At 41.8% G+C, this 26,062-nt stretch overlaps 1 protein-coding gene across 8 annotated transcripts in view; it reads right to left on the reverse strand.

Moving 5' to 3' along the window:
• Positions 1-118: 118 nt before the first annotated feature.
• Positions 119-26,062, reverse strand: part of MTFMT (mitochondrial methionyl-tRNA formyltransferase) — a 30,786-nt gene continuing 4,842 nt past the window's right edge. The window contains exons 4-12 of one of the 8 annotated variants that reach the window (XR_007519830.1): positions 25,772-25,874; positions 24,148-24,223; positions 18,675-18,766; positions 15,786-15,864; positions 13,304-13,371; positions 10,299-10,449; positions 2,748-2,819; positions 658-699; positions 119-343 (exon numbers count right to left, since the gene is read on the reverse strand). Coding sequence is in view for 4 of the 8 variants with exons in the window: in XM_049905279.1 (XP_049761236.1) it covers positions 13,177-13,371; positions 14,719-14,801; positions 15,786-15,864; positions 18,675-18,766; positions 24,148-24,223; positions 25,772-25,874 (628 nt within the window). In the remaining 4 variants the exon portion in view is untranslated. The other 7 variants (XR_007519829.1, XR_007519828.1, XR_007519831.1 and 4 more) reach the window with 7 other exon arrangements.

Consider the following 26,062-nt stretch of genomic DNA (forward strand, 5'->3'; position numbering starts at 1 on the left):
GGGCCGGCCTCCGAGGGGCGGGGCGCGCAGCCGAGCGAGCCTGGGCCACCGCCTCCGCCGCCGCGCTCCCCCTCCCGCACCCTCCGCACAGCGGGCGCCGGCCTTGCGCTTCCGGGTTTGGCGGCGGGCGGGGCCACGTCACGAGGAAGGGGCGGGCCGCGTGGCTCCGGCGGTCTCCATGGTGACGCGGCGGGTTGGCGCCAGGGGTCGGAGGCTCCTAGACGCTCGCGGGATCCCGCCTAAGGCTGGGGCAGCGGGCGCCGCACCTGGCTGTGGCGTCAGGTGCTGACAGGTCTGTGTTGCCTCTGGGTCGGCTTTCGGTCGCCTGTACTGAGTTGGGCATCTAGGGGAAAGTCGTGGGAAAGAAGAGAGCGCTGGGTCCCCTGGGACCCGCTTCTGCATTCAGTTCGCGTCCACTTGGAGAAAGTAGGTGCCCGCCGTTTCCCCTCTGCCGTGTAAAGCTTGAGGGCATCCCCTTGGGTTCCAGGTTTTGGGGCACGGGGTTCTGTATACTCTTTTCCTGGCACGGTAGCGAGTGCCCCACCTCCCTTTCCAGCTGTGTGCTGACGTTCTGGGGGATTTCCGGAACAGGCTCCGAAGGAGCTTCCTGCTCCATCACTTTACCCTTAAGGGCATAGAGAATGTTGATGTACTTACGATCACTGTTCTCAAGCAAGGTCCTGGAAAAGTCACGACATCCTGTCAATAAAATAGTCGCAGGTTTGCATTGAAATAATGTATAAGGCTGAACAACATGTAAATCTCCCTGTATGATCTTGCAACAAGGTCCTGCTGAAAGTGCCTCTCCCTAATCTGCTTTACTGGAAGGCCTTCTTCAGACTTTGCCCTTACCCTGTCTAGTGTTCACAAAATTCAGGTCAGGGGACATGACTAGTAAATTGCGTCTTTAGTCATGACTTCTGTCCTCTCTGCCCAGGAGCTGTGGGTCCCAGTCTAGAACTTGGACAAATACCAAATGTATTTCCCAAGAGCACAGTGACACAGTCACCTGATTTTCTCCAAATCACCTCTTTCAGAATTCAGAGTCAGTCACAGGAAGTAATCCTTTATTATAAGCACCATATTGGCGTATAGGGCATGTTTCCAACATTAGAGGGCTTTTCTCAAAAATTTAGAATAGTTTAATGAATGGAATAGCTCTCAAATCACTCCTTGTATGTAAAACCCATTATGGAAACTCATTACATTTGTTCTCTGTCCCCAAGGTGGCCAGGAGCTTCTATGGAAAGCAAAGGCAACAGGGGTTCAGCCAGTGCCATAGGACATGTCCTAATAATTTATTTCCATTAAAAACCAAAAAAATTCACAAGAACTTTAAAGAGACACTGGAAAAATACAAAAAGACATAAGGTTTGTGTTAGCAATCAGGATAAAACAGAAAGAAGACTGGAACATTGGCACAGAAGTGGGAGGAAAGCTAAGAGTCACTTAGGAAATGGCCACTGGCTCAGTCTGACAGGGAGGCCAGGTACGTATATGAGAGTGTTGTATCCCACAGAGTCAATTCCCACTCATGTTGAATGAATGAATACGTGCATGCATGAGTGAATGAATAAATCCATCCACATGTATTCCTACGATTCCTTAGACCTCACATCCCTACACCTCACTTTAGTAACAGCCCTGATGAGATCTAAGCTATGGATTGACTATGCCCATAAATATTAGAAGTCCTTGTCTGTTAGGTTTGGTAATAATAATTTTGAACTTGACTGTTGATAATAAAAAAACATATCACTAGATAGCTATAGGGTCGCTATGAGTCCATTTGACTCAAAGGCAACAGGTATAAAGCTATGTTTTGTTATGTACCTACTTTTGTTACAATGTAAAAGATTAGACCCCAAAAATAATGACTAGTTTGCTTGTTTCCATTAGAAAAAGACCCCATGGCCCTGTTTGGATCCTCAGTTGTTCCATAACACATGACAACCAAACTGCCCATTTTCTAATCTGAACAAGGAACATTTAATACCTGGGAATTCCAGCTGTCCTGTAAGGCACAGCTGCCGGCAGCAAACTTTTGACCCAGGGTACACCACAGTGCAGGCCAACATTGTGGATGTTGCTGGGAGGGTTTGCAGCTGTTGTGGTTGGGGTCTACCAGATGGTTCCCACAGCACCAGTCCCTGTGTTAGAATCTCATGTGAAAACTGGAATGCTCACAAAATATGCTGTGAACACCAAAGTAAACATGGCCAGCTGGGTCTCAGAAGGGCTCAACTCCAAGCAACTGTGTTCACACATGCATAGAGTTTAAAACACACCTAAAAGACAATTCTAGATATATCTCTATGCATATATATACATCAGTGAATTTTTTTTTTTTTAATGTTGAAAAGCATACACACCAAACAGGATAGTGATTATCTTTGAGGAGTAATTGAAGGTAGGGTGAGGGGGTGGTGAAGAAATCTTTTGGCTTTAGATGTAGTATTTGAATCTGTATAAGAATGCATTCATGTATTTGTGTGATAAAAATAATAAAACGCAGCTATGTTCTACTCTGCCCTGTAGGGTCACTATGAGTTGGAATCGACTCAGTGGCAATGGGTTTGGTTTTTTTGGATGTTTGTGCGACTCCCTGGCTTTCAATACCACTGCCTTCAAACTAAAGTCCAAGCTCGTTTGAGCAGGTCAGGCTCTTGACCGACCTCTCTATGGGACCAAGGTACTCTCATCATACCAGCTGCTGCAAGGGTCCCAAATACCCCATGTGGTTTCACATGATATATGCTGTTTCCTCCAGTGAACCGCTTAGAGTGAATACCCACATTTTGCCTCCAGGAACCATGGATCTGTGAAAAAGTGAAAAGGACCCCACAGTCATGTTTGGGTCCTGAAGTTATTCCATATCACATGACAAGCACATTGTCCATTTTCTAATCCAAACAAAACCAAAACCAAACCAAACCTGTTGTGGTCGACTCATAGAAACCCTATAAGACAGAGTAAAACTGCCCCATAGAGTTTCCAAGGAGCGCCTGGTGGATTCAAACTGCTGATCTTTTGGTTAGCAGCCATAGCTTTTAACCACTACACCACCAGGGTTTCCTGTCCAAATAAGGAACATTTAAAATCTGTGAATTTAATATCTGTAACAAAACACTTGGTTTTTCAGACAAATACCAATTCTTGAAATACCTCTCTTTAAAGCTTCTCGAGGTGTGATTAACTGCAGTGTTACATACCAATTATGCTGAAACCCAAGACTGAAAATGAATGCAGCTCTGTGTCAAATGCACACTGCACTGGATTCTAGGGATCAGACAAGTGGGGATTCTGGAACTGCCCAAGAAAGATGCTGACATGGCTCTTCTTTAGCCTGCTACCTAAAGACCCCATCAAAGAGGAGTTATATACAGTTATTTATCATTGCTAATTAGTTATGATTGGGTAACTAAGAAACCTGAGTTCTTTCCCTGGGCAGACATTTCCTCTTGAGGCCTGACTTGACTTCCCTGTAAAAAGAGTCCAAGGATGGACTAAAAGGTCTCTAAGTCCTTTCTGATTCTAAGATCTTGTATTCTATAAATTTATGAGGAACGTATTTAAAAATCTTTGCAATAGCCTTTCCTTGAAAAACTTCTGTTAATCCCCCCTTTCTGATTTCCAATTAAACTTTAAAAAAATTAGCCTATACACAAAAAATGCCGATTTAACTGAAACAGTATTTTAACTTGTTGGAAGACTTATTGTTTGTTAACTGTTCACTTATTAAAATAGGAACTGCTAAGCAAAGGTGCCGAGTTTTTTGTATCATCTGCCAACCCAGGAGCTCATAATGTCCCTCCTGTAAAAGCTGGTAATTTGCCATCTTGGGATAAAAACAGCAATAAAGAATCTTGGAAAACAAGAGTGTCACTGTTTTAATACAAAATAAAGCAGCTTCTGACTGTAAGATTCTAGAGAATTATCGAAATTTGTAAAGGTAAAAAAAAGACAGTGATTAAGTTGTGACTAAAATGAGAAAAATCTTTTTGAAACCGGATAGTACAGTCCCTGCATATAACGGGCACTGGATTAGCATGTGTGCTCCTTCCTTAGCTTCTGAAAGCCAAAGTCTAACACCTTAAATTCCCAGATGAAGGATAAAAACATTTGCAAGTAGAGGCAGCGTATTAGAATGGTTAGGCCCTCAGACTGGAGTCAGACAAACCCAAGGTGTAAATACCAGCTCACCACTTATGAGCTATTTAACATTCTTGCGCTTTGGTCACCTCATCCAGAAAAAGGAAGATAAATAACAGTACCTGCCTTACAAGGTTATTGCAAAGATAAAATGAGATAGTCCATGTCACATCCTTAGAAATGGGGCCAGCACTCAGTAAATATTAGCTAATAGTATCGGTATTGAGAACTGACTGTGTTCCAGGCACTGTGCTAGGTGTGTTATATATATTATTTCTATTCTTCATGACAATCCTTGCAAAGTAGGTATGATTCTTCATTTCATGGATCAGTGGCATCATTAAGGGGGTGTAAGGGGTACAGACTGCACCAGGCGACACTGTCAGAGGGGGTGACACCAAAATAACTGTCTATAAAATTTTTGTGCACTGTTGCAGCAGAAATTTATTATTTTTATAAAAATATCCCTGCACAGTGTTTACAGTAGCAAAAAGCTGGACGTAACCAAGGTGTCCATCAACGGATGAATGGTTAAATAAATTGTGGTACATTCACACAATGGAATACTACGCATCGGTAAAGATTAGTGAGGAATCTGTGAAACATTTCATAACACGGAGGAACCTGGAAGGCATTATGCTGAGTGAAATTAGTCAGATGCAAAAGGACAAATAATTGTATAAGACCACTATTATAAGATCTTGAGAAATAGTATAAACTGAGAAGAACACATTCTTTTGTGGTTATGAGAGGGGGGAGGGAGGGAGGGTGGGAGAGGGTTATTTACTGATTAGTTAGTAGATAAGAACTACTTTAGGTGAAGGGAAGGACAATACTCAATACAGGGAAGGTCAGCTCAACTGCACTGGACCAAAAGCAAAGAAGTTTCCTGGATAAACTGAATGCTTCGAAGGTCAGCGGAACAACGGCGGGGGTTTGGGGACTATGGCTCAAGGGGACTTCTAAGTCAATTGGCAAAATAAATTCTGTTATGAAAACATTCTGCATCCCACTTTGAAGTGTGGCGTCTGGGGTCTTAAATGCTAACAAGCAGCCATCTAAGATGCATCAATTGGTCTCAACCCACCTGGATCAAAGGAGAATGAAGAACACCAAGGTCACACGATAACTATGAGCCCAAGAGACAGAAAGGGCCACATGAACTAGAGACTTACATCATCCTGAGACCAGAAGAACTAGATGGTGCCAGGCCACAACCGATGACTGCCCTGGCAGGGAGCACAACAGAGAACCCCTGAGGGAGCAGGAGATCAGTGGGATGCAGACCCCAAATTCTCATAAAAAGACCAGACTTAATGGTCTGACTGAGACTAGAAGAATACCAGCGGTCATGGTCCCCAAACCTTCTGTTTGCCCAGGACAGGAACCATTCCCGAAGACAACTCATTAGACATGGAAGGGACTGGACAATGGGTTGGAGAGAGATGCTGATGAAGAGTGAGCTACTTGTATCAGGTGGACACTTGAGACTGTGTTGGCATCTCCTGTCTGGAGGGGAGATGGGAGGGTAGAGAGGGTTAGAAACTGGCAAAACGGTCACGAAAGGAGAGACTGGAGGGAGGGGGCAGGCTGACTCATTAGGGGGAGAGTAAATGGGAGTATGTAGTAAGGTGTATATAAGCTTATATGTGACAGACTGACTTGATTTGTAAACTTTTACTTAAAGCACAATAAAAATTATTAAAAAAAAAAAATCCCTGCAGTTATAACAAAAACATTTTTCGTAAGTCCAGCTTACATGTATCAATACATCTGTGTCATGGATTGCATTGCATCCTCCAAAAATATGTGTCAACTTGGCTAGGCCATAATTCCCAGTTTTGTGTAATTGTCCACCATTTTGTCATCTGATGCGATTTTCCAATGTGTTGTAAATCCTACTTCTATGACGTTAATGAGGCAGGACTCAATTTGCAAAATTAGGTTGTGTCTTAAATCAATCTCTTTTGAGATATAAAAGGGCGAAGCAAGCAGAGAGTCAGAGGGACCTCGTTACCACCAAGCAAGAAGAGTCAGGAGCGCGCATTCTTTGGACTCAGGGCCCCTGCACTGAGAAGTTCCTTGACTGGGGAAGATTGATGACAAGGACCTTTCCCTAGAGTTGACAGAGAGAGAAAGGCTTCCCCTGGAGCTCTCATCCTGAATTCGGACTTCTAGCCTCCTAGACTGAGAGAGAATAAATTTCTCTTTGTTAAAGCCATCCACTCATGGTATTTCTGTTATAGCAGCACTAGATAACTAAGACAACGTACAAGGCTAAAACTCTGCTAATTTACTTTTTAAACCTAATGTGCTCCAGCCGGAGCTGTCATCATACCCAACTACAATGACACTTTGAATCACATGGTTTTGTCTGCACGCATGCACTGTTTTTGTTGCTGCCAGCATTTTTATAGTCGCTGATTTTGTCAAATTTTCTGATGTTTTAGCTACAATATTGTGGTAATTAGTATTTGTGTACTTATATCAATAACTTTTTGGAGAGGGAAATAGTAATTCAAGGAAAAGGAGGAGTGATATACGGGAATTAAAATTTCCAAGTAACATTAGTACAAAATACATTACTAAGGATTCTGTATGGTCTGGTATGGGAGGAGATCCATGGGGGAAGGGGGTGGGTGACACTATGAGTTACTGTGCTGGTTGACACCAACCCTAGTGACGCCACTGTCACAGATAAGGAAACAGATTCAGAATAATAAGTAACCAGCCTCAGCTTTAGGTCAGTGACAGGGCCAGGGCTCACACTAGGTCTGTCTGACTCAGAGACTCTGCCTCTAAAAATAATATATTTTTACCTTAGAATTCCTTGATGACTATAAAGAAAAAAGGTGAAAATAGGTTTTCACTAGAAAATATACTACCTTAAATACAAAGTATAAAAGCAGTAAACATCCTTTCAGTGGCCATTCTCAAGAGCTAAATTTTATGCTCAGAAACATCTCTTTTGTCCCCCAAACCAAACCAAGATTAGACTCTTTTTTGAAAGAAAACCTCCTGTCATCATCAGGTTCTAATCCTGGTGGTGTCACTAGCTAGCTGTAGCTGAGCCCTCATTCCATCATCTCTGAAATAAAAATTGGGGCTACTAAATCACAGATCCTTTACTGCTTGGAAATTCTTTTTCTTTCTGTATTGATCTAAAGGCATCTCCACAGGCTGGTGCTGCCATCCAGAGGAGAAAATGTTGCAGATCCAAAGAGGGGATCAGAGCAGCACTGGACTGTGGTACAATACCCACTGCCTTCAGGTCGACTCCGACTCATAGTGACCCTATCGGACACAGTAGAACTGCCCCACAGGGTTTCCAGGCTGTAATATTTATGGAAGCAGACTGCCACATCTTTCTCCCACGAAGTGGCTGGTGGGTTTGAACCACTTACTTTTCAGTTAGCAGCCACGTGCTTAACCGCTGCGCCACCAGGGCTCTTTGGTGACAGTAATAGCTACTATGCCAGGCACTGCCCTGGGCATTTTTTCCATATGTATTTCTAGTCTGCCAGGCAGGTGTCATGGGTTGAATCGTCTCCCCCAAAAATATCTGTCAACTTGGCTAGATCATGATTCCCAGTATTATGTGATCGTCTACCATTTTGTAATCTGATGTGATTTCCCCACGTGTTGTAAATCCTATCACTAGGATGTAATGAGATGGATTAGTGGCAGTTATATCGATGAGCTCTGCAAGATTAGGTAGTCTTAAGCCAGTCTGTTTTGAGATATAAAAGAGAGAAGTGAGCAGAGAGACATGGGGACCTCATACCACCAAAAAAGCAGTGCTGGGAGCAGAGCATGTCCTTTGGACCAGAGTTTCCTGCACTGAGATGGTCCCGGACCAAGGGAAGACTGATGCATCACAAGGACCTTCCTCCAGAGCCAACAGAGACAGAAAGTCTTTCCCTGGACCAGTGCTCTTAATTCAGACTTTTAGCCTACTGGACTGTGAGCGAATAAATTTCTCTTTGTTAAAGCCAACCACTTGTGGTATTTGTTACAGCGGTAGTAGATGACTAAGACAGCAGGTATTATCCATACTTTTAAACTGAGAAATCTGAGTTTAAAAAGTTTAAGTTACTTGTCCTGGGTCACTTAACTAGGGCCAGAGTAGGGTTTTGAATCGGATGCCACGGGTGTCTTTTTTCAGCTCTGACAACAACCAGGATCGAAGCATCTGGCATAAGGAAGCAGTGCGTTTGCAAACCCATCCTTTCAGCCAGAGCACAGAGTAGCATTTTTGCACACCTCCCCCCTAGGAAGCCCTGGTGGCACCATGGTTAAGCATTCAGCTTCAAACTGAAAGGTCGGCAGCTCTACAGGAGAAAAGACTGGTGATCTGCTCTCATAAAGATTACACTCTAGGAAACCCTATGGGGGCAGTTTTACTCTGTTCTGTAGGGTTGTTATGAATCGAAATCAACTTGACATAACACAACAACCCCCCACCAAAGGACCTCAGTCCTAGGGGCCAGCATATGGCTCAGATCCACGTGCACCTCTTGTTAGTTAAAGCTTGTGATAATGAATGTTATGTGTCAACTTCAATAAGCTATGATTCTCAGTGGTTTGGCGGATACTATGTAATCACTTTCCATTTTGGCATCTGATGTGAGCAGCCAATCAGTTGAAAGGGGAGTTTCCTTAGGGTTGTGGCCTGCCTCCATTATATAAATGAATGTTCTGGCAAAGCTTGCCTTCTTTCTGGACCCTGTATACTTCTCATCACCTTACGTCTAGTTCTTGGGATATAAGCCTGAAGATGTTTCTGGCCTGCTACCTGACCAGCAGATTTTGGATTCACCAACCCTTGCAGCCCCATGAGCCAGCAGAAGCCTCCAGCCTGCTACCTCATGTGCAGATTTTGGCTTTGTCAAACCCTGCAGTCATGTGAGCCAGCAGAGGTCTCCAGTCTGCTGCCTGACCCACGGATTTGGGACTTGCTAGGCTCTACAATTGTGTGAATCATTTCCTTGAAGTAATTTCTTTATGTATTTATACACACTTTACTAGTTTTACTCCTTCAGAGAACCGAGGCTAAGACACTGCTCTAGCATAAAACTTATTTGATGAGTTTGATAAAATGCAGAGTCCCATATCTAGAGATTCTGATTTAAGATCTGGTGTGAGGCCCAGGAATCTACACTTTAAACAAGTGATCCAGGTGGAGCTGGTTCTGGTGAGAAACCTCCTCAATCAGACTGGACGGTGGTCTCTATAGGGGTCTGAACAAAGAGTGGGTCATGTGCTTTCCCGAGGCCTATCTCGGATGTGCACTATTTTCTTTCTCAGAGAAGGGGCTGCCATGAAGATGCCATTTCTGTATCTTGTGTTTATCTTCCAGTCCCAGGACGGCCTTGAGGCTTCTTGGATGGGAAACTGCCCTCTGTGGGGTAGGCCTTGTACTCTAGCCTCAAGATTTCATGTCTATGAAAGGTATTCCACAGAGTCCTGAGTGTATACCAGCCATGCCAGTCGTGGTGACCAACTTCCCTTTCCAGCTCAGATTGGCTATTTTTTAAGCAGGGTGACAATCACTGAAGTGGGATGGCACTGACTCACAGTTTGGCCAAGGACTAGAAGGTGGCCTGGCACATAAGGTTCTGCCCAGTAAAGGCAATGGTAATTGGCTAAACAACTAGACAGATCCCACCCAGAATGTGTTACATTAACTAGTACTAGACCGATGGGATGAACATTGGTGGTTTGGTGGTAGGATTCTTATCTGCCCCCTGGGAGGCCAGGGTTTGCTTCCTGGTCAATGCAGCTTTGACTTTGGGAGCCCTGGTTGTGCAGTGGTTGAATTTGGCTGCTATCCAAAAAAACGCTGGCAGTTCAAATCCACCATCCACTCCTTGGAGACCCTATGGAGCAGTACTACCCTGTCCTATAGGGCCCCTGTGTGTTGGAATTAATTTGATGGCAACAGATTTTTTTTTTCTTTTTTTGGTTTAGTAAGAGATCAGATAAATAGAGCACACATGTCATCAGGGAGACATGGGGGAGCAAGGGGGGTAGGGAAGGGACAGCAGCAACCCCAGAGCTGCCTTGCTCCTAACAGCTTTCCAATCCTTGCCCACTTATATTCGTGTAATAACCATCCCCCCTCCTCAACCCCTCCCCACACGTACTTTCTTAAAGGTGTTTCCGGTCATGTTCTTTGCATCCAAGAACCCAACTTCAGGCATCAAGGTTCTTGGTTTCACCAAACGCCAAAGTCTGAGGGACCTTTGAGGTTCCTTCTAGCATTCTAGAAATGCTCCTCTTGCCAAGATGGTTGCCCTGTTTTGGGGGATGACAGAGGCAGAAAATGGCTTAGATGGTGGAAGTGGAGCCTAGCCTTTCCTGGGTCACAGCTCTGGGGCCAGTGAGCTGTACCCTCGGCAAGGTTCCCCACTCTCTGTGGCAGTGTCTGCCTGGGCACATCCTTAGGCCCCTGCAGAAACCACCCTACCACACACTCAGGTACCCAGCGGGTGCTGATTTTCATTCTCTGTGCATTCCCTAACATGAGCAGAGTGCCTGGCAGGGAGTAACTCATCAGTGAATATTAATTTCAAAATAACAGCCCAAAGGCACCTTCACATAGACTGTCTCATTGATTCTCCAAACCATCCTGAGAATGGTTTTTGGTTTGCAATCCCATTTCACATACGAAGAAACTAAAGTTCAGTGATGTTAAGTGACTTCTCAGAGATCAAAGAGCTTAGTCAGTGGTGGAGCCAAAATTTAATAACCAAATGGTAACCCAGTAAGTTCTCACTTCCACCGCAAAAATCTTTCAGTTTTTCCCATTCCCACAGCCACTGTGGCACTTCGGCTCTTTACCATTTCTAACCTCCCAACACCTTCGTGCCCCAGGTTTTACGCACACTTCTGCTACTGAAGTTATCTTTCCAAAATGCAAATCTGGTCATGTCATTCCCTGATTAAAATCTATTGCCTACCAAATGTTGTTATATATATTTTTACAATTAAAAAAAGGTCTTTTGCCTACAAGATTCAGACTCTCACTGTGGTTTTCAGAGCCATGATCTGGCCTCAGCTTCCTCTTCTAGTTTTGGGTACACCGTCACATCCCATTCATATCAATTCCTGTAGTTCCTTTAAAACACCATGCTTTTTTTCCTGTATAACATGCCACTTATCTTCCATGATCTATTATTAGCTTTCTTCCCCAGCCCCACCACACACATACACACACACAAACCAAAACCAAACCTGTTGCCTTCAAGTCGATTCCAACTCATAGTGGCCCTATAGGACAGAGTAGAACTGCTCCATAGGTTACCAAGGAGCAGCTGGTGGATTTGAAATGGTGACCTTTTTTGGTTGGCAGCTGAACTCTTCATCACTGTGCCACCAGGGTTCCACATATATATGTGTGCGTGTGTATATATATAACTAGGTTATACATACAAGGAAACCCTGGTGGCACAGTGGTTAAGTGCTACGGCTGCTAACCAAAGGGTCGGCAGTTCGCACCTGCTAGGCGCTCCTTGGAAGCTCTATGGGGCAGTTCTACTCTGTCCTATGGGGTCACTATGAGTCGGAATCGACTTGATGGCACTGGGTTTGGTTTAGGTTTTGGTATACCTACAGAAGAACACATAACACATTTATTGTTTAAAGTATAAGTTAGTGTTCTTTTATGTCTTTGTACTCTACGCTTTAGGATGCTCTTCCGGGCCTTAGTCTGCATACTGAGCTCATCATTTGCAACCTTGGGTTAAGTTTCACTTCCTCTAGAAAGCCTCTGTTGACTCCCGAGGGAGACTTAATGCTTCCATTATACCTCCATTATAGCATTTGTAGTTATGTATTTTGTTTACATGTCCGCCTCCCCACTAGATTGAAGGTGCTCAATATTATTTAATCTCTGAATCTCCGGCAACCAGCATAAAAGCTAATTACACCCAAAGTGCTCAATAAATAGGATGACCAGACAACCTGGTTTGCCTGGGGGAGTCCTGGTCTATGCCTGGTGTCCTGGCATAATTAGTATAATGCCTCCTTTCACTCATGAAAGTGTCCTAGTTTAGACAACCAATTATATGATCACCCTGTCAATAAACGCTGTCGAATGAACAGGTGAACTAATGCATGGAGAAAGATTTCAACTGATGGAATCTGGGCAGAAGAAGCTGACATGAAAAGATTCTCAGGTCAAGAGCAGGACACGGCACCTCCTTCCTCCTCCAGAAATGCACAGCTCCCCTGGTGACAGAGAAGATGAGTTTGCACAGACCAGATGCTCTATAACCTTTATTTCTAAGTAAGCTGAAATTGTGAGCACGTTCCTACCTCAGGAAAACCTAAATGTAAAATGTGAATTTATAATACAGATCAATGTGGCAGAGATAAACATCATTTTTTCTACTTGATGAGAACTAGACAGTAGAGAAATAGAAATAATTGATTTAACTACTCGTTGAAAATCAGAAATGCAGATTAAGTACTTCTAAAACAGTAATATAGCTAATGGGCAAATAGGATTTTAAAAATTTAACACAGGTACTGTTTTTAAAAGGATTTCTCTAGAGAATACATATATAAACACACTGGTTACTTGCCCTTGCTCTTAGGGAAAGATACAATCTCCCTGAATTTGATATTAAGAAAAATTTTATTTAAAGCTGCTTTTGTTATTCAAGTAGAAAAAGCTGCTTTTAATTACTGTTAAAAAGTGACCATAATCTCTTCTTCCAACAGTGTCATCTCTGAAAATCAAGGTAACTAGTAACCAGTTGCCATTGAGTTGATTGTGACTCATGGTGACCCCATGTGTATCAGAGTAGAACTGTGCTTCCATAAGGTTTTCGGAAGCAGATTTTTCAGAAGTAGATTGTCTGGCCTTTCTTCCAAGGTGCCTCTGGGTTAACTTGAGCCTCCAACACCTTGGTTAGCAGCTGACTACATTAACTGTTTACGCCACCCAATGTAATTCCTTGTAAATAAGGCTTTTAATAAATTAAATATGTAACTGACTCTTGTCCATCTTCTTCCTAACTAAATACACTGTTGCATAGCAACCATTTTTTTTTTCTGCTGCTTCTTTGTTGGCAGTCTGAGAGTCTGAAATCTGCACTGGCTCGGCTGAGCCTGAGAATTTTTTTGGTACCAGGGGTGCAAATACCCATTGTAGAAATCCGTCGCTGTTAGTGTTTTCTTGAGCATCACTGAGCGAACACCAATCCAGCCATCCTAAAGGGCAAAAGACAAATAGTGAATGGGCAATGGTGGCAAAACCGAAAAGCTGAGTCAATTTTAGTTTATAAAACTTTATCATGAAAACAAATGAACCACCAAGCGTTACTACATGCGTAGCTACAAATAGCAATGTACTCAATAACATGAATACAACTCCTTGACTCTAAAAGCTTACTACCAAGAAGAGATAACAAATGTTTAAACATGTATAAACCTATTTAAACATAAAGAGAACAGAGTAAAAAGGTATGATGTTACACTTGCATGGTGCTTTAAAAATTTCAGAGTATATCCATATATCTTATTATGACTGTCATCGAAACATGTTGGTGTTGTTGGGTGCCATCAAGCGCATTCCAACTCATAGCGACCCCGTGTGACAGCAGAACTGCCCCATAGGGATTTCTTGGCTGTAGTCTTTACGGAAGCAAACTGCCTAGTCTTTCTCTTCATAGAGCACTGGGTAGGTTTGAACCACCAAGCTTTCGGTTAGTCTAACAACTCTAAAGGGTGGGCAGATCCAGAATCACACCCACTTTAGAAGAGGAAACTGATTTGTCCCAGGTGACACAGCTGGTGGGAATCACACTCTCATGTTCAGACAACCTTGGCTTTTTCTATTAGAGCAAAATGCCAGACACACAAAACATATACAGAGTCCCAGAAAAGGACAGCAAGACACATGCACCCAACACTGTCCCAGAATAAGGTAAGCAGCGATAAAGAGAGGTAAATGCAGGGGTTCTGTAGCTAAGATTGGCATAAAAAGAAAAAAAAATTTTTGCATAGTGGGGGTCAATCCAGCCCATCCTGAACAGCCCTGCTTGAGCTTGAATCTCTCTCACACACACCACGTAAGGGAAAAGACCCAGGAAATGGAAGGAATGTGGCACACTTCTCAGGACAATACCACTGTCCTACAAAACAATAATGGTCCCAAAGTAACTTTAAATAGTTAACAAATCTCCGCCCCGGCCACTGTTGAGCAGTATCACCAGCAGGATGCATGCACTGTGGGAGTTCAGTAGGTACCCTGATATGACTATCTTTTGTGTTACCAGACACAAGAGCCTGGTCATTAAACTGGATTTCTTTTAAGAAAACACTAAAGTTACTAAATCTTCTTTCATAGTTTCAGTGAATAATAATGTCTTGGCAAAACCTTACCACTTCCAAAAAATTATGCTAGAAATTCTACTGTTTCTTAAGAAGATTAAAATGTCTACTGGCCCAATCTGATGACCAGGCAGTTGACTGAAGTCCTAATCAAGAAAATGATAAAGATATAAACTATAAACTCAGTGAAGAAGTATGCCAATGCAAAACTAAATGAAAATGTACCTTGCAACAGACCAGCAGTATTTGTGACTGTTTGTGGTATATTACTGATCCTGGAATAAGAGCCCATCCTTTCAATTTTGGATCTAAAAAATAAAAATAATAATGAGAGAGAAATAAATAATTATACAACTTCACGATGCTACTTAAAAAAACAAAAAACATCCTGGGAGGCAGTACTAGACATATCTATGGATGCCTTGGAGCCCTGGTGGTGCAGTGGTTAAAAGCTCGGTTGCTAACCAAAAGGTCGGCAGTTCAAATCCAAGATCCACCTTGGAAACCCTATGGGGCAGTTATACTCTGTCCTATAGGGTCGCTATAAGTTGGAATCAACTCAACGGCAACGGGTTGTGTTGGGTTTGGGACGGATGCCCTGACTTTGTAACCCAAGACTTAGGACTGAGCTAAGGTGCTCTGTGACCATCATGAACCCAAAGGAAAGCTTTCCATCACCCAAGAAGCTCTTAACTGGTCTCCCAGTGATCAATCTGAAATGTTTTATCCAGAAGTTCTGACCACTTTGGAGAAATATCTACCCACCAATGGAGAGAAAAACAGAAGGGTTGCATTCTAAGCTGGCCCTTCCATCCCTGACCAAACAAATCCAAATTCCTAGATTCCTGGAGAACTCTATGACTACTGCTGAACTAGACCAGCTCCCTCTGTGGCTCACACTCCTTAGGACCACCATGTCGGTCCTTAGAACAGACCTGTGGCTGGCCGAACCTGAATGTTCCACGCTGGCCTAAGATTCTCCCTGAGCTGCCAAGAGATTTTCATCATGACATTCAGATGAAATCTGCCCAGTCATTGTACACTCCTTGAAAATCTTAATGTAGGGAGTCACAGAGCTTGAAATGGAGAGTACACTGCTCTGTCTGAGTAAATAAGGAAACACATGGGAGTGTATACTGCATGGACTCAAACATCAAATGGATATCAAGTGTTATCGTTACTGAACCAAAACAAACTAAAACATAGTAAATGTGACCAGCAGTAAAACATGCACATTTTCAAACAGACTATAGTGAAAACATTTTCCATGTCAGCTCTTCAAAGGTTAGTACCAGCAAGGATGGAACTGTTAACTTCCACCAGATCCAGAATTTTAACGGTATTATCCATCCAGAGTGTCTGCAAAGGCATCTGCAAATAAAATTAAAGAGGGTATGAGGAGGAAGTGTACTCAACTCAAAACCTGTTTTCAGCTACTATTTTGTGTTAATCTGGTCTGACTTCTCTCCCAATTACAAAGGAATTGGAAACTCAGTCTATACATTTTAGAGGACAGAACATAAATGTGACCCTCTGCATTAGTTTCTAGAATTTAGATATTAACTGTTATTTTTAAATCAACATTTATATCTTTATTAGTATATCTAATTAAAAATTTATGCTCATTATAAAAAATACAAACATTAAATCACTTAGGTTAAAAAACATTTTAGAAATGAAAGTATCCTTACTCTCATCTCCAGGGTAACCACTGTTAACAGTTTGATGTATATTTTCCTGTATTTTTTTGCTACAAATATTACATTCCAAAATCAGAACATACTGTTTTACAAGGAGCTTTTTTACTTAACCACAAACCGAGCACAACTTTTCATATTAGTACACACCATTTCACACTTTTTAACTGCTGCACGGTCTTCTCCTTTATGAGTATACTATAATATACCATTCTGTATACACATTTGATGAACAGACCATAATTTGTGCAACCAGTACCATCAGGGTGGATATGTCAGTTATTTTCAATTTCTTGCTATTGTAGACAATGTGGTAATAAACAGCCTTGTAGATACATCTTTGAATATTTTTATGTTTCTGGAGAATATGTATTTTATGTTTCTGGAGAATTAAGTGGGATGTCTAGGCCAAAGAACATCAACATTTTATTGTTAACACGCCTTGATAAGTGAAAACAATCTACTGCTGTTCAGTATTAGCAAGGCTGAAAAGCCTGCCACATATTTATTTTAATTTTTATTTATTTCTCTATAAATGGCCTATTTCTTTGCTCTTTTTTTTTTTTTTTTTAAACTAGGTCGTTCATCTCTTATTAGTCTGCAAAGCCTTTTATATAGTTAGGAAATTAGCCCTCTAATTCTCATATGTATTATGTTTTTTCTACTTTGTTGGCCTTTAATCTTGAATGCAGTCATTTTTTTTCTATGTCTAAGTTTTTCACATTTATGGAGTTACAGCTATCAGTCTTTTCTCCTATGACCTCAGTGGTTCACATCATGCTTGAAAAGGTCATACCAGACTTTATGATTATTAAATATAGTAAAATCATTCAGCCATGCTTTTTTCCAGCCCTTTACGGTTTCATTTTTTACATTTAAATCCTTGAGTCATCTAGATTTCCTTCTGAGTTTAAAAGGTAGGATTTGAAGGTTCTCCCTTCCCAACGGCTAGCCACTTGTCCCAATGTTGTTTGCTGGATAATCCAGCTTACTCTCCCCATCCTGATGTGAAATGCCACCTCTATCATATAACGAATTTTTAACATAACTGAGACCCTAAAACTGGACTGTGTATATAAAAATTAACACACACCAGGAAATAAGTTCTCTCAAATTTCTGACTTGAGTAAGTTTATTTTCAGACTATAATTCAATGCTCCATTTCACAAACAAGGAAACTGAGGCCCAGGGAGATGCAGCTATCTTCCCAATACCAGACACAGCTAGTTAGTGGCAGAACCAGGATCAGAATCTGTGGCCCTGAACAACTCTCAATAATCACTCACTGAATGTCTACATTAAGCCTCAATTTACTCAACTTTAAAATGGGCTAATAATCCGTACGACCTGGGGTTGTGATCCTCCCTGGAGAACCTGACATGCCGCAGATGTTGAATGGCAGTTCCTCACTTACCTGACATTAATAACAGAGCTGGTCCATTTAAAACCTCACACTTGCTAGGTCCCAAGGTTCAAACAACACAAGATGCTATCAAAATGAAGGAAAAAAACCTCACAGATGTGTCAAAGAACTGAGAATTAACTCAGACATTTTAGCAAGCTGTTAGGTATATGTGGAATTCAAGGGTTTAAGAATTTGATTGTAGAAAGTTGGGCAGGGGCAAAAATGCATACTAGAAAAAGCAGTGGATTAACCCAAACCAAGCCAAGCCTACTGCCCATCAAGTCGACTGTGACTCACAGCAGCTCTATAGGAGAGAACTGAACTGCGCTGTAGGGTTTCCACAGCTGTAAATCTTTATGGGAGCGGACAGTCGCATCTTTCTCCCTTGGAGCGGCTGGTGGGTTTGAACTGCAGACTTTTAGGTTAGCAGCTGAGCGCTTTAACTGCTGTGCATCAGGACTCCTCAGCATTGGATTAGGAGTTAGAAAATTTAAGTTCATTATTCAGTGACTGGGTAGCCCTGTTAGTCACCTCATTTCGATTTTCCTCATCTCTGAAATAGGGATAATAAAACTTATTTATTTGAAACAGCAAAATACGTATTTGAAAGTGCTTTGTAATTTCTAAGGCCCTTATAAAAACTTAAGCTTTAAAGATTATTTTTAGAATGCATTTCACTTTTCCTAAGTTGAGTGCGGGGACAGTGGTAGTTCAGTAGTAGAATTCTTGCTTTCTGTGTGAGACGCCCAAGTTCAATTCTTGGCCAACTCACCTCATGTGCAGCAACCGCAGCATGTTGCTATGATGCTGAACAGGTTTCAGTGGAGCTCCCAGACTAAGAGGGACTAGGAAGAAAGGCCTGGTGATCTACTTCCAAAAATCAGCCAATAAAACCCTATGGATCACAATGGTCCAATCCCCTTGTGCATGGGTTGCCATGAGTCAGGGGCTGACTCAACAGTAGCTAACAACAAGTTTAGTTTATGAGATTTATTCCTAAATAAAAATATTTAGAAAGTGAATCACACACACACACACCCCAATAATTAGGTAAAAGTCCAATATGACTTCCGACTTACTGTATTTCCAATGGCACGATAAAGTCTGAATATTTGCTCTGAAGTTTGCTCCTCCCATTTTATACAGCTAGTACCAGTAGAAATCTTAGGGGCTACAAGATAAAGCCAATAACAAGAATGAATATCAGGTTCAGTAGCTATGAATTGACAATTACTGAAGCTGAATAACAGGTATAAAAGAATCACTATATTATTCGACTTTTATGTATGCTTGAAACTTTCCATAATGTAAAGTAAAATAAATAAATAAAGCATATAAGTACTAGAAGAAAACACAGGTAATTTTTAAAATAATCTGGGAGTAGAAAAGCCCTTCTAACTATGACTCAAAATCCAGAAGTATGATGAAATGAGTTCCTCTACTTGGCCTTTTGCCTCAGTTCTTCCCAAAAACAGCTTGAGAGATTTTCTCCCTATGCCTTGAGGAGTTACTTTTACCCTAGTTTTCTACCCCAGAGAGTTTTACATTTGTCCAGGTTAACTGACATGTCCTGGGTAAGCCATGGACAAGGTGATGGTTTGATACTTTTTGTCTGGCCCTGGGCTGCAGCTTGCCTTGTGATTGATACACACCTGTCAGTGACTGGTCAATATACTATGCAGATGAAATGACTATATACTACACAAATGAAGTGACTATGGTCCACTGAGGGGATTAGTCAGTTTGTGACTCTGCTGGGAGTGCCATGCCTTGAAACTGACAAGGAATTTGCTTATATATGCAGCCAACCCCATAGAGGTTTCGGAAAGAAAGGAGAAAAGGCGAGAGAAGCAGAGAAAGAGGGATGAAGAACCCCCTAAAAGAGCTGTAATACTGAAGACAGTAAGAGGCCTGGGAAGGGCCCTGCAGCAGAATGGGTGGTGACGGCTGAAACCTACTGCTAAGAATGCAGCTAGGAGAGCTGAACAAAGCTACCACACTGGCTATGAGTTGGGTCAGTTAGCAATGGAGGGACCAACAGCAGGGAGACCAAAGGCAGAAAGGCCTGACCTGAGAGGGGCCAAGAGGAGGCCTGCACAGCAGAGAGAAGGGCCTGGTTGCTTGCAAGGCCAAGAGGAGCTGAGAGAGCTGTCCTGCACTGAAGGGAGGGATGTGCTGTCCACTTCAGGGGAGCCTTCCAGACTCTGCCTTGCTTTCTGATCCTGATCCAGACCCTGAATTATAGCCTGTTGATCCTGATCCCAAGTTGTACCCTGTTACTTCCTGAATAAACCACTTAACTCTGAGTTATCGAACCCAGCAGAGTAGTAGAGTGCTGTGGGGGGAATGAAGGGTGGCTTATGTCAGAAATGGTAAAAAGTGTGGAGTGGGGTATGTCTCACCTCCACCTCCTAGGAATCAGCTTTGGGCTTGATGCTGATGGTGATTCTCATTATCTCCCTGAAGTTAGACAAGGTCTGACATCACCACATTGCAAGAAGCAATTTAAAAAATATTGATAAATGTTACCACATAAAAGTAAACATTTGCAAGACAAAGAGAAATGCTATAAGCCAAGTCAACAGATAAATGACAAACTGAAAGAAAACACTTGCAATTTATAGCACCCCCAAAAAACCAAACCAACCCCTTGCCATCAAGTCGATTCTGACTCATAGTGATCCCATGAGACAGAGCAGGGTTTGCATAGGCTGTAATCTTTACGGAAGCAGACTGCCACATCTTTCTCCCACAGAGCAGCTGGTGGGTTCGAACTGCTGATCTTTCAATTAGCAGCTGAGCGCATAAGCACTGCAACACCAGGGCTCCTACCTATTAGATTAGAAAGTAATATGTGCATAAGTTTATTCATTGTGGCATAATTTGAAATAGTAAAAGATTGGAAACAACCCAAATGTCCATCGATAAAGGATCTGTTGAATAAATCATGATATATCCATATAAGTCACTACTAAGAACTATGCTGCCATAGAAAAGAACGAGGAAAATCTCTTCTTACTGATAGGAAGTGATCTCTAGGTGCTGTATACAGTGCTGCATAGCAGTATAGTGATCTCTATGCTGCTAAATGAAAAAAGGTACAAGAAAGTATATATTTCATGCCACTTTTTTATGAAAGAAAAAAGGAAAAATTAGACTATATGTATTTTTGCTTATTTTAGCAAAAGGAAATACAGGAAGGTTAAATCAGAAACTAATTATGTCTACGAAGTTCTGAACTCAGTACCCTGGCTGTATACCATTAGTAGGATATAGTCTAAGGGCAAAAAAACTGTATGGAAATCTTAAAATTGTACTGAGTAGTTTTATTATTAGCAGTGATATTGGTATTGTAATTTTGAAACTATGTATAGAAAATAAGTAAACAAGTTAATATTAATAAAAAATAGTATAAGAGAAAATACAAGAAAAATCCTGTAAAGTTAAATATGAATGAGAAATAATATGAGCTCATCACTTTTTAAAAAAATAATTCCTTGCTTTGCCCACTGACCTGCCATCTTGGAGTGACACACTGTTGTACCAGGTGGTTTCTAAATGCCGCCCTCCACTAAAATGAACAAGGGCTCCTTGAGAAATGGCTGATCCTAATATGGGGAAAGAGAATTTACTAGGTAGGCCTATGACATCTTGTGGCAGAAAGCAAGGCAGTACCAAAGATAAAGGAGACAACTGTAAGGAGTTCCCACTGGCCAATTTTGGGACAATTTAAGCTGCACATAAGAAAACGTAACTGTAAAACACAATAAATGAAAATCCACAAGTCAATGATACTTTTATAAAACTCTAATTCACCACCATAATTGAAGGCCATTATGGCAGCAACTCCTTACTTTAAAAATTGATCATTAAAGAGAAAGAATTAAGCAATCTACCCTGCCATTTTAGGATGCACTAAAATCCACTGCCAATGAATGAGGAAAAGTTCTTTCTAGAACAATGCCAAATACTAAATGTAAAAGAAATTGAAAAATCACCATATTGCAAGCCCTCATGAAATACAGGAGCCCTGGTGGTTAAGAGCTACGGCTGCTAACCAAAAGGTCAGCAGTTCAAATCCACCAGCTGCTCCTCAGAAACCCTACGGGGCAGTTCTGTCCTACAGGGTCACTATGAGTCGGAATCAATGCGTCTAATGAAATACAGGTATCCCCTGCTTTTCCAAAGTTTGCTTATGCCACTTTACTTTTACGAAAGACCTACTTTAGTGCCTGTTTTCGCTAACCAGAAAAAATCTAAAGAGGATTTCCGCTTTTATTAAAAAAAAAAAAAAAAAAACGATGAAAATCGGAAATAGGGCTCAGTGAGCGTTAAAGATGCAGCGCACACCCGGAGCAGCGAAAGCGGCGTTGCCAAGCTCCTTCCCTGACATCTACACTCAGCATCTCAGTGTCGAGCTGCCCTAGCTTTGAACTGTGTCTGTGAGCATCTGTGCTTTCTCTCGATTTATTTTGTGTATCCGCTAGCAAGATGTGTCCTGAGGTACCTCCAGAAAAGCCTAAGAGGTGTCCTAAGGGTTTTCTGTGTTATCTGGTATTTTTTGGGTCTCGGAACGCTCAAAAACTTTTCCCATATAAATTAACAGTAACTGCATCTTCCCTTTACGCCATTTTGGCTTTCATAGGCATGTCCCACTTGCAGATAGCAGGGAAAACCTGTAATTCATCCAGGCAAAGAGCATCAATCTGTGCTACAACAATTAGGGGAAAGGTTGTTAGGGAACAGGGTATTTTGCACAGTGCCAAGTACTACCCCCCGGACTACCTGCTAATTCTAAAGGGGAAGACACAGCTTTCCACGGAAAAGATCTGAGGGTCACCACCTCAACCAGTGATTAAACTCAGCTTCGCTAGCCTTGCTGCAACCTGACATTATGACTTACTGATGTAATACCGTAAGACTGGGACAGAAGCAAGACTTCTCGGAATATATCCTTTTAAATAGTTTTAACTTTTGAATCATGTAAATGTTTTATATATTCCAAAAATAGAGTTAAATCATTAAGAAAAATAACAAGTAACCCCTAAAATTAGAAGCTAACTGAAACGAATGACAGAAGCACAGTATCATCTATGAAATATTCTTCCCAAAAATTTTAAGTCTGAATCTAATTGAGCCTTTAGAACTTCTAATTTAAAGAAAATGGTAAGGCATAGAAAACAACATCAGAAGGAAATAAACAAATCAGCCAACTAGCCTGGTCTCTTCCAAAAATCAGTGACATGAAGGAAAAAAAAAAACCCCAAAATAGAAAAAAACAGTGGGGGCTTTGGAGAGTGGCGTCTGGGGTCTTAAATACTAGCAAGCGTCCATCTAAGATGCATCAATTGGTCTCAACCCACCTGCAGCAAGGAAGAATGAACACCAAAGACACAAGGTAATTATGAGCCTGAGAGACAGAAAAGGCCACATAAACCAGAGATTACATCAGCCTGAGACCAGAAGAACTACATGGTGTCTGGCCACAACCAATGACTGCCCTGACAGGCAATACATAAGAGAACCCCTGAGGGAGCAGGAGAGCAGTAGGATGCAGACCCCAAATTCCCGTAAAAAGACCAGACTTAATGGTCAGGCTGGGACTAGAAAGACCCCGAAGGTCATGGTCCCCAGACCTTCTGTTGGCTTAAGACAGGAACCATTCCTGGGGCCAATTCTTCAGTCAGGGATTGGACTGGAATATGGGATGGAAAATGATACTGGTGAAGAATGGGCAAGTAGACACATGAGACTGTGTTGGCATCTCCTGTCGGAAGGGAGATAAGAGGGTAGGGGGGGTCAGAAGCTGACCGAATGGACACGAGGAGAGAGAGTAGAGGGAGGGAGTATGCTGTCTCATTAGGGGGAAAGCAATTAGGAGTGTATAGCAAGGTGTGTATAAATTTTTGTATGAGACTGACTTGATTTGTAAACTTTCACTTAAAGCACAATTAAAATTAATTAAAAAAAAAAAAAAAAAAACAGTGGAGGAATCATTCCAGATTAAAGAGGCAAAACAATTAATTGAACCCTAGTCTGGGGAAAAAATACAGCTCTATAATTTTTAGACAATTGTAAAATTTAAATACAGACTGGCTATTAGATGCAATTAAGAAATTGTTCATGTTTCTTTGGAGATGCATGCTAAAGTATATAGGGGTGAAAGGTTCATAATGCTTCCAAATGGTTAAGCAAAATTTAAATACATATTATAAATAAACACACATATATAGAGAGAAAGAAAATATGGCCAAACGATAATAACTGTTGATTCTGGAGTACATGGGTATTCACTTTATTAGTTTTTCAACTCATCTCTGATACTTTTCAAAACACAAAGTTGGAAAAAATGTTCCAATTCTTCATGAGGCTACACGCTAAGCAGGAGAGGGAGACCTCGCCAACCATTCTTTGGAAGAGGACATCCAAGTGGGCACTCAGTCTCTAGTCGATATTAACGAAGACGTGCAAGTGAAAAAGTCAAAGCACTGAGATGTCATCATGACAAAGAAAACCTTGTAAAAGACCCAGGAGTTTGCTGCCTTCACTCACCATATGTCACCCCTTCGGTTGGCTGCTGCCTTCCACTGTTCAAACTTTCAGGCAAATTTTTCAAAACTGAAATAAGCTTCAAAAAAAATAAAGAGCAATATAACAAGGATGAACAGAACAAAAGCAGAATACATTATAATTCAGTCCCATGAGACTGGCTAGAACTCTAGAAGAGCTGTGTGGCAGGGTGGGGGAGTAAACTGGCTTAAGCTGTGAGGGTAAGGGTCTACTCTGTGGGGTTTTAGTACAGATGCCGCTCTCTGAGAACACAGGTCACTAATTTGCTTCCGGAGAATGCTGAGCTTTGCCTGGCTGTGCAAGTTTCCACATCAGGACAGCCTGTGTTCAGCTAGCCACACTCTCACCCCACAGGAAGGAAGGTAGTGGAGCCTTACAGAGGAGACTGTACTCTATGGAGTCACACAGCTCTGGGTTCAAATCCCAATTCTACCACCTACTAGCCATGTCTTTGTTGAAAGTTATACTTTACTTCTCTGTGGCCTTTGATGTCATGATCTGTAAAACAATTGAGAGCAACAATCGCCCCAAAGGTTTATTGAGAGGGTAAAATTAAAAAGTCTGAGGAGTACCTAGAACAGCCTTGGCACACAGCCAGTGCTCGATAAATGGCAACCACTATTACAACAGCATTTCCAAGGTGAGTGCCTGGAATACGAAGTACCATCTCTACAGTTGGGAAAAATGTTTTCTTCTGTATAAAATTAACTAGTTCGTATGAAAATCATTAAGCATTCACACAGACCCTACTGTATGCAGATCCAATGAGCTATATAAAGTCACAGAGACCCAAGAGATTATTTTGGGGGGGGGCGGGTAGTAGGTGTCAGCAGAATTCCAGTGCGTATGGATGCAAATGACTGGAACATCAGGACAGAAGGAGAAAGGAAGCTAAGAGTCACTTAGGAAATGGCCATTGGTTTAGTCTGACAAGAAGGCCAGGTACATATACTGGAGTGTTATGTGCTGTAGAGTCGATTCTGACTCATAGCGACCCTATAGGACAGAGAGGAGCTGCCCCATAGGGTTTCCTAGGCTGTAATCTTTACGGGAACAGATCACCAAGTCTTTCTTGAGCAGAACTGTACCTTTTAGTTAGCAGCCAAGCGCTTAACTACTGCACCACCATGAGTGAGGAGAATGACATCAGGTAGAATATTTTAAAGGCCTCGCTATCAAGTAGAGTGGACCATATAAGGTCACCTGTTTCATTTGAAAGCCTTTATTAAGTGCTTAAATAAAAAAAAGTCAAATCCACTGTTTCAAGTGGATTCCAACTCACAGTAACTCCATAGGACAGACCAGAACTGCCCAATAGGGTTTTCAAGGAGCGGCTGGTGGATTCAAACTGCTGACCTTTTGGTTAGCAGCTGAGCTCTTAACCACTGTACCACCAGGGCTCCATTAAGCAGATACTCTATAAATTCTCAAAGCCTTTCGGAGGCCACAAATGCCAGGCTAATTTTTAGGAACTGAGAAATAGAAACCACTTTTTTTTCCGCCCCCGAAGCTTAAAATTACACATTGTAAAATTGTTCCTTTTACTCTAACCACTTAGGAAACCTACTGAATGAATACAAAGTAGTGGGACATTGGAAAACTGTACCATGTTGGCACCCAGTCTTGATAACACTGCTTCCAATTCCTTTGTGGTGCTCTTAGGTGGCACAGAGACCGTTTCCTGTTTTAGAATTGGGCCTACGTCAAACCTAGCAAAAAATCAAAAGCAAATAACATGATTACCAGCTATTTCTTAAGATCAACATGTTTGTCTACACAAATGTTTACATACCACAAGGTTAGCTTAACCCTAGTCATGAACTGGACGGTTAGCCATCAGTAAGCAAGAAATGTCAGTCTGGAAGAAGGGAAAGCAAAAACTGGCCAATATTTAGAT

The sequence above is a fragment of the Elephas maximus genome, chromosome 13 (genome assembly GCF_024166365.1).
Source record: "Elephas maximus indicus isolate mEleMax1 chromosome 13, mEleMax1 primary haplotype, whole genome shotgun sequence".
NCBI classification, from domain to species: Eukaryota; Metazoa; Chordata; class Mammalia; order Proboscidea; family Elephantidae; genus Elephas; species Elephas maximus.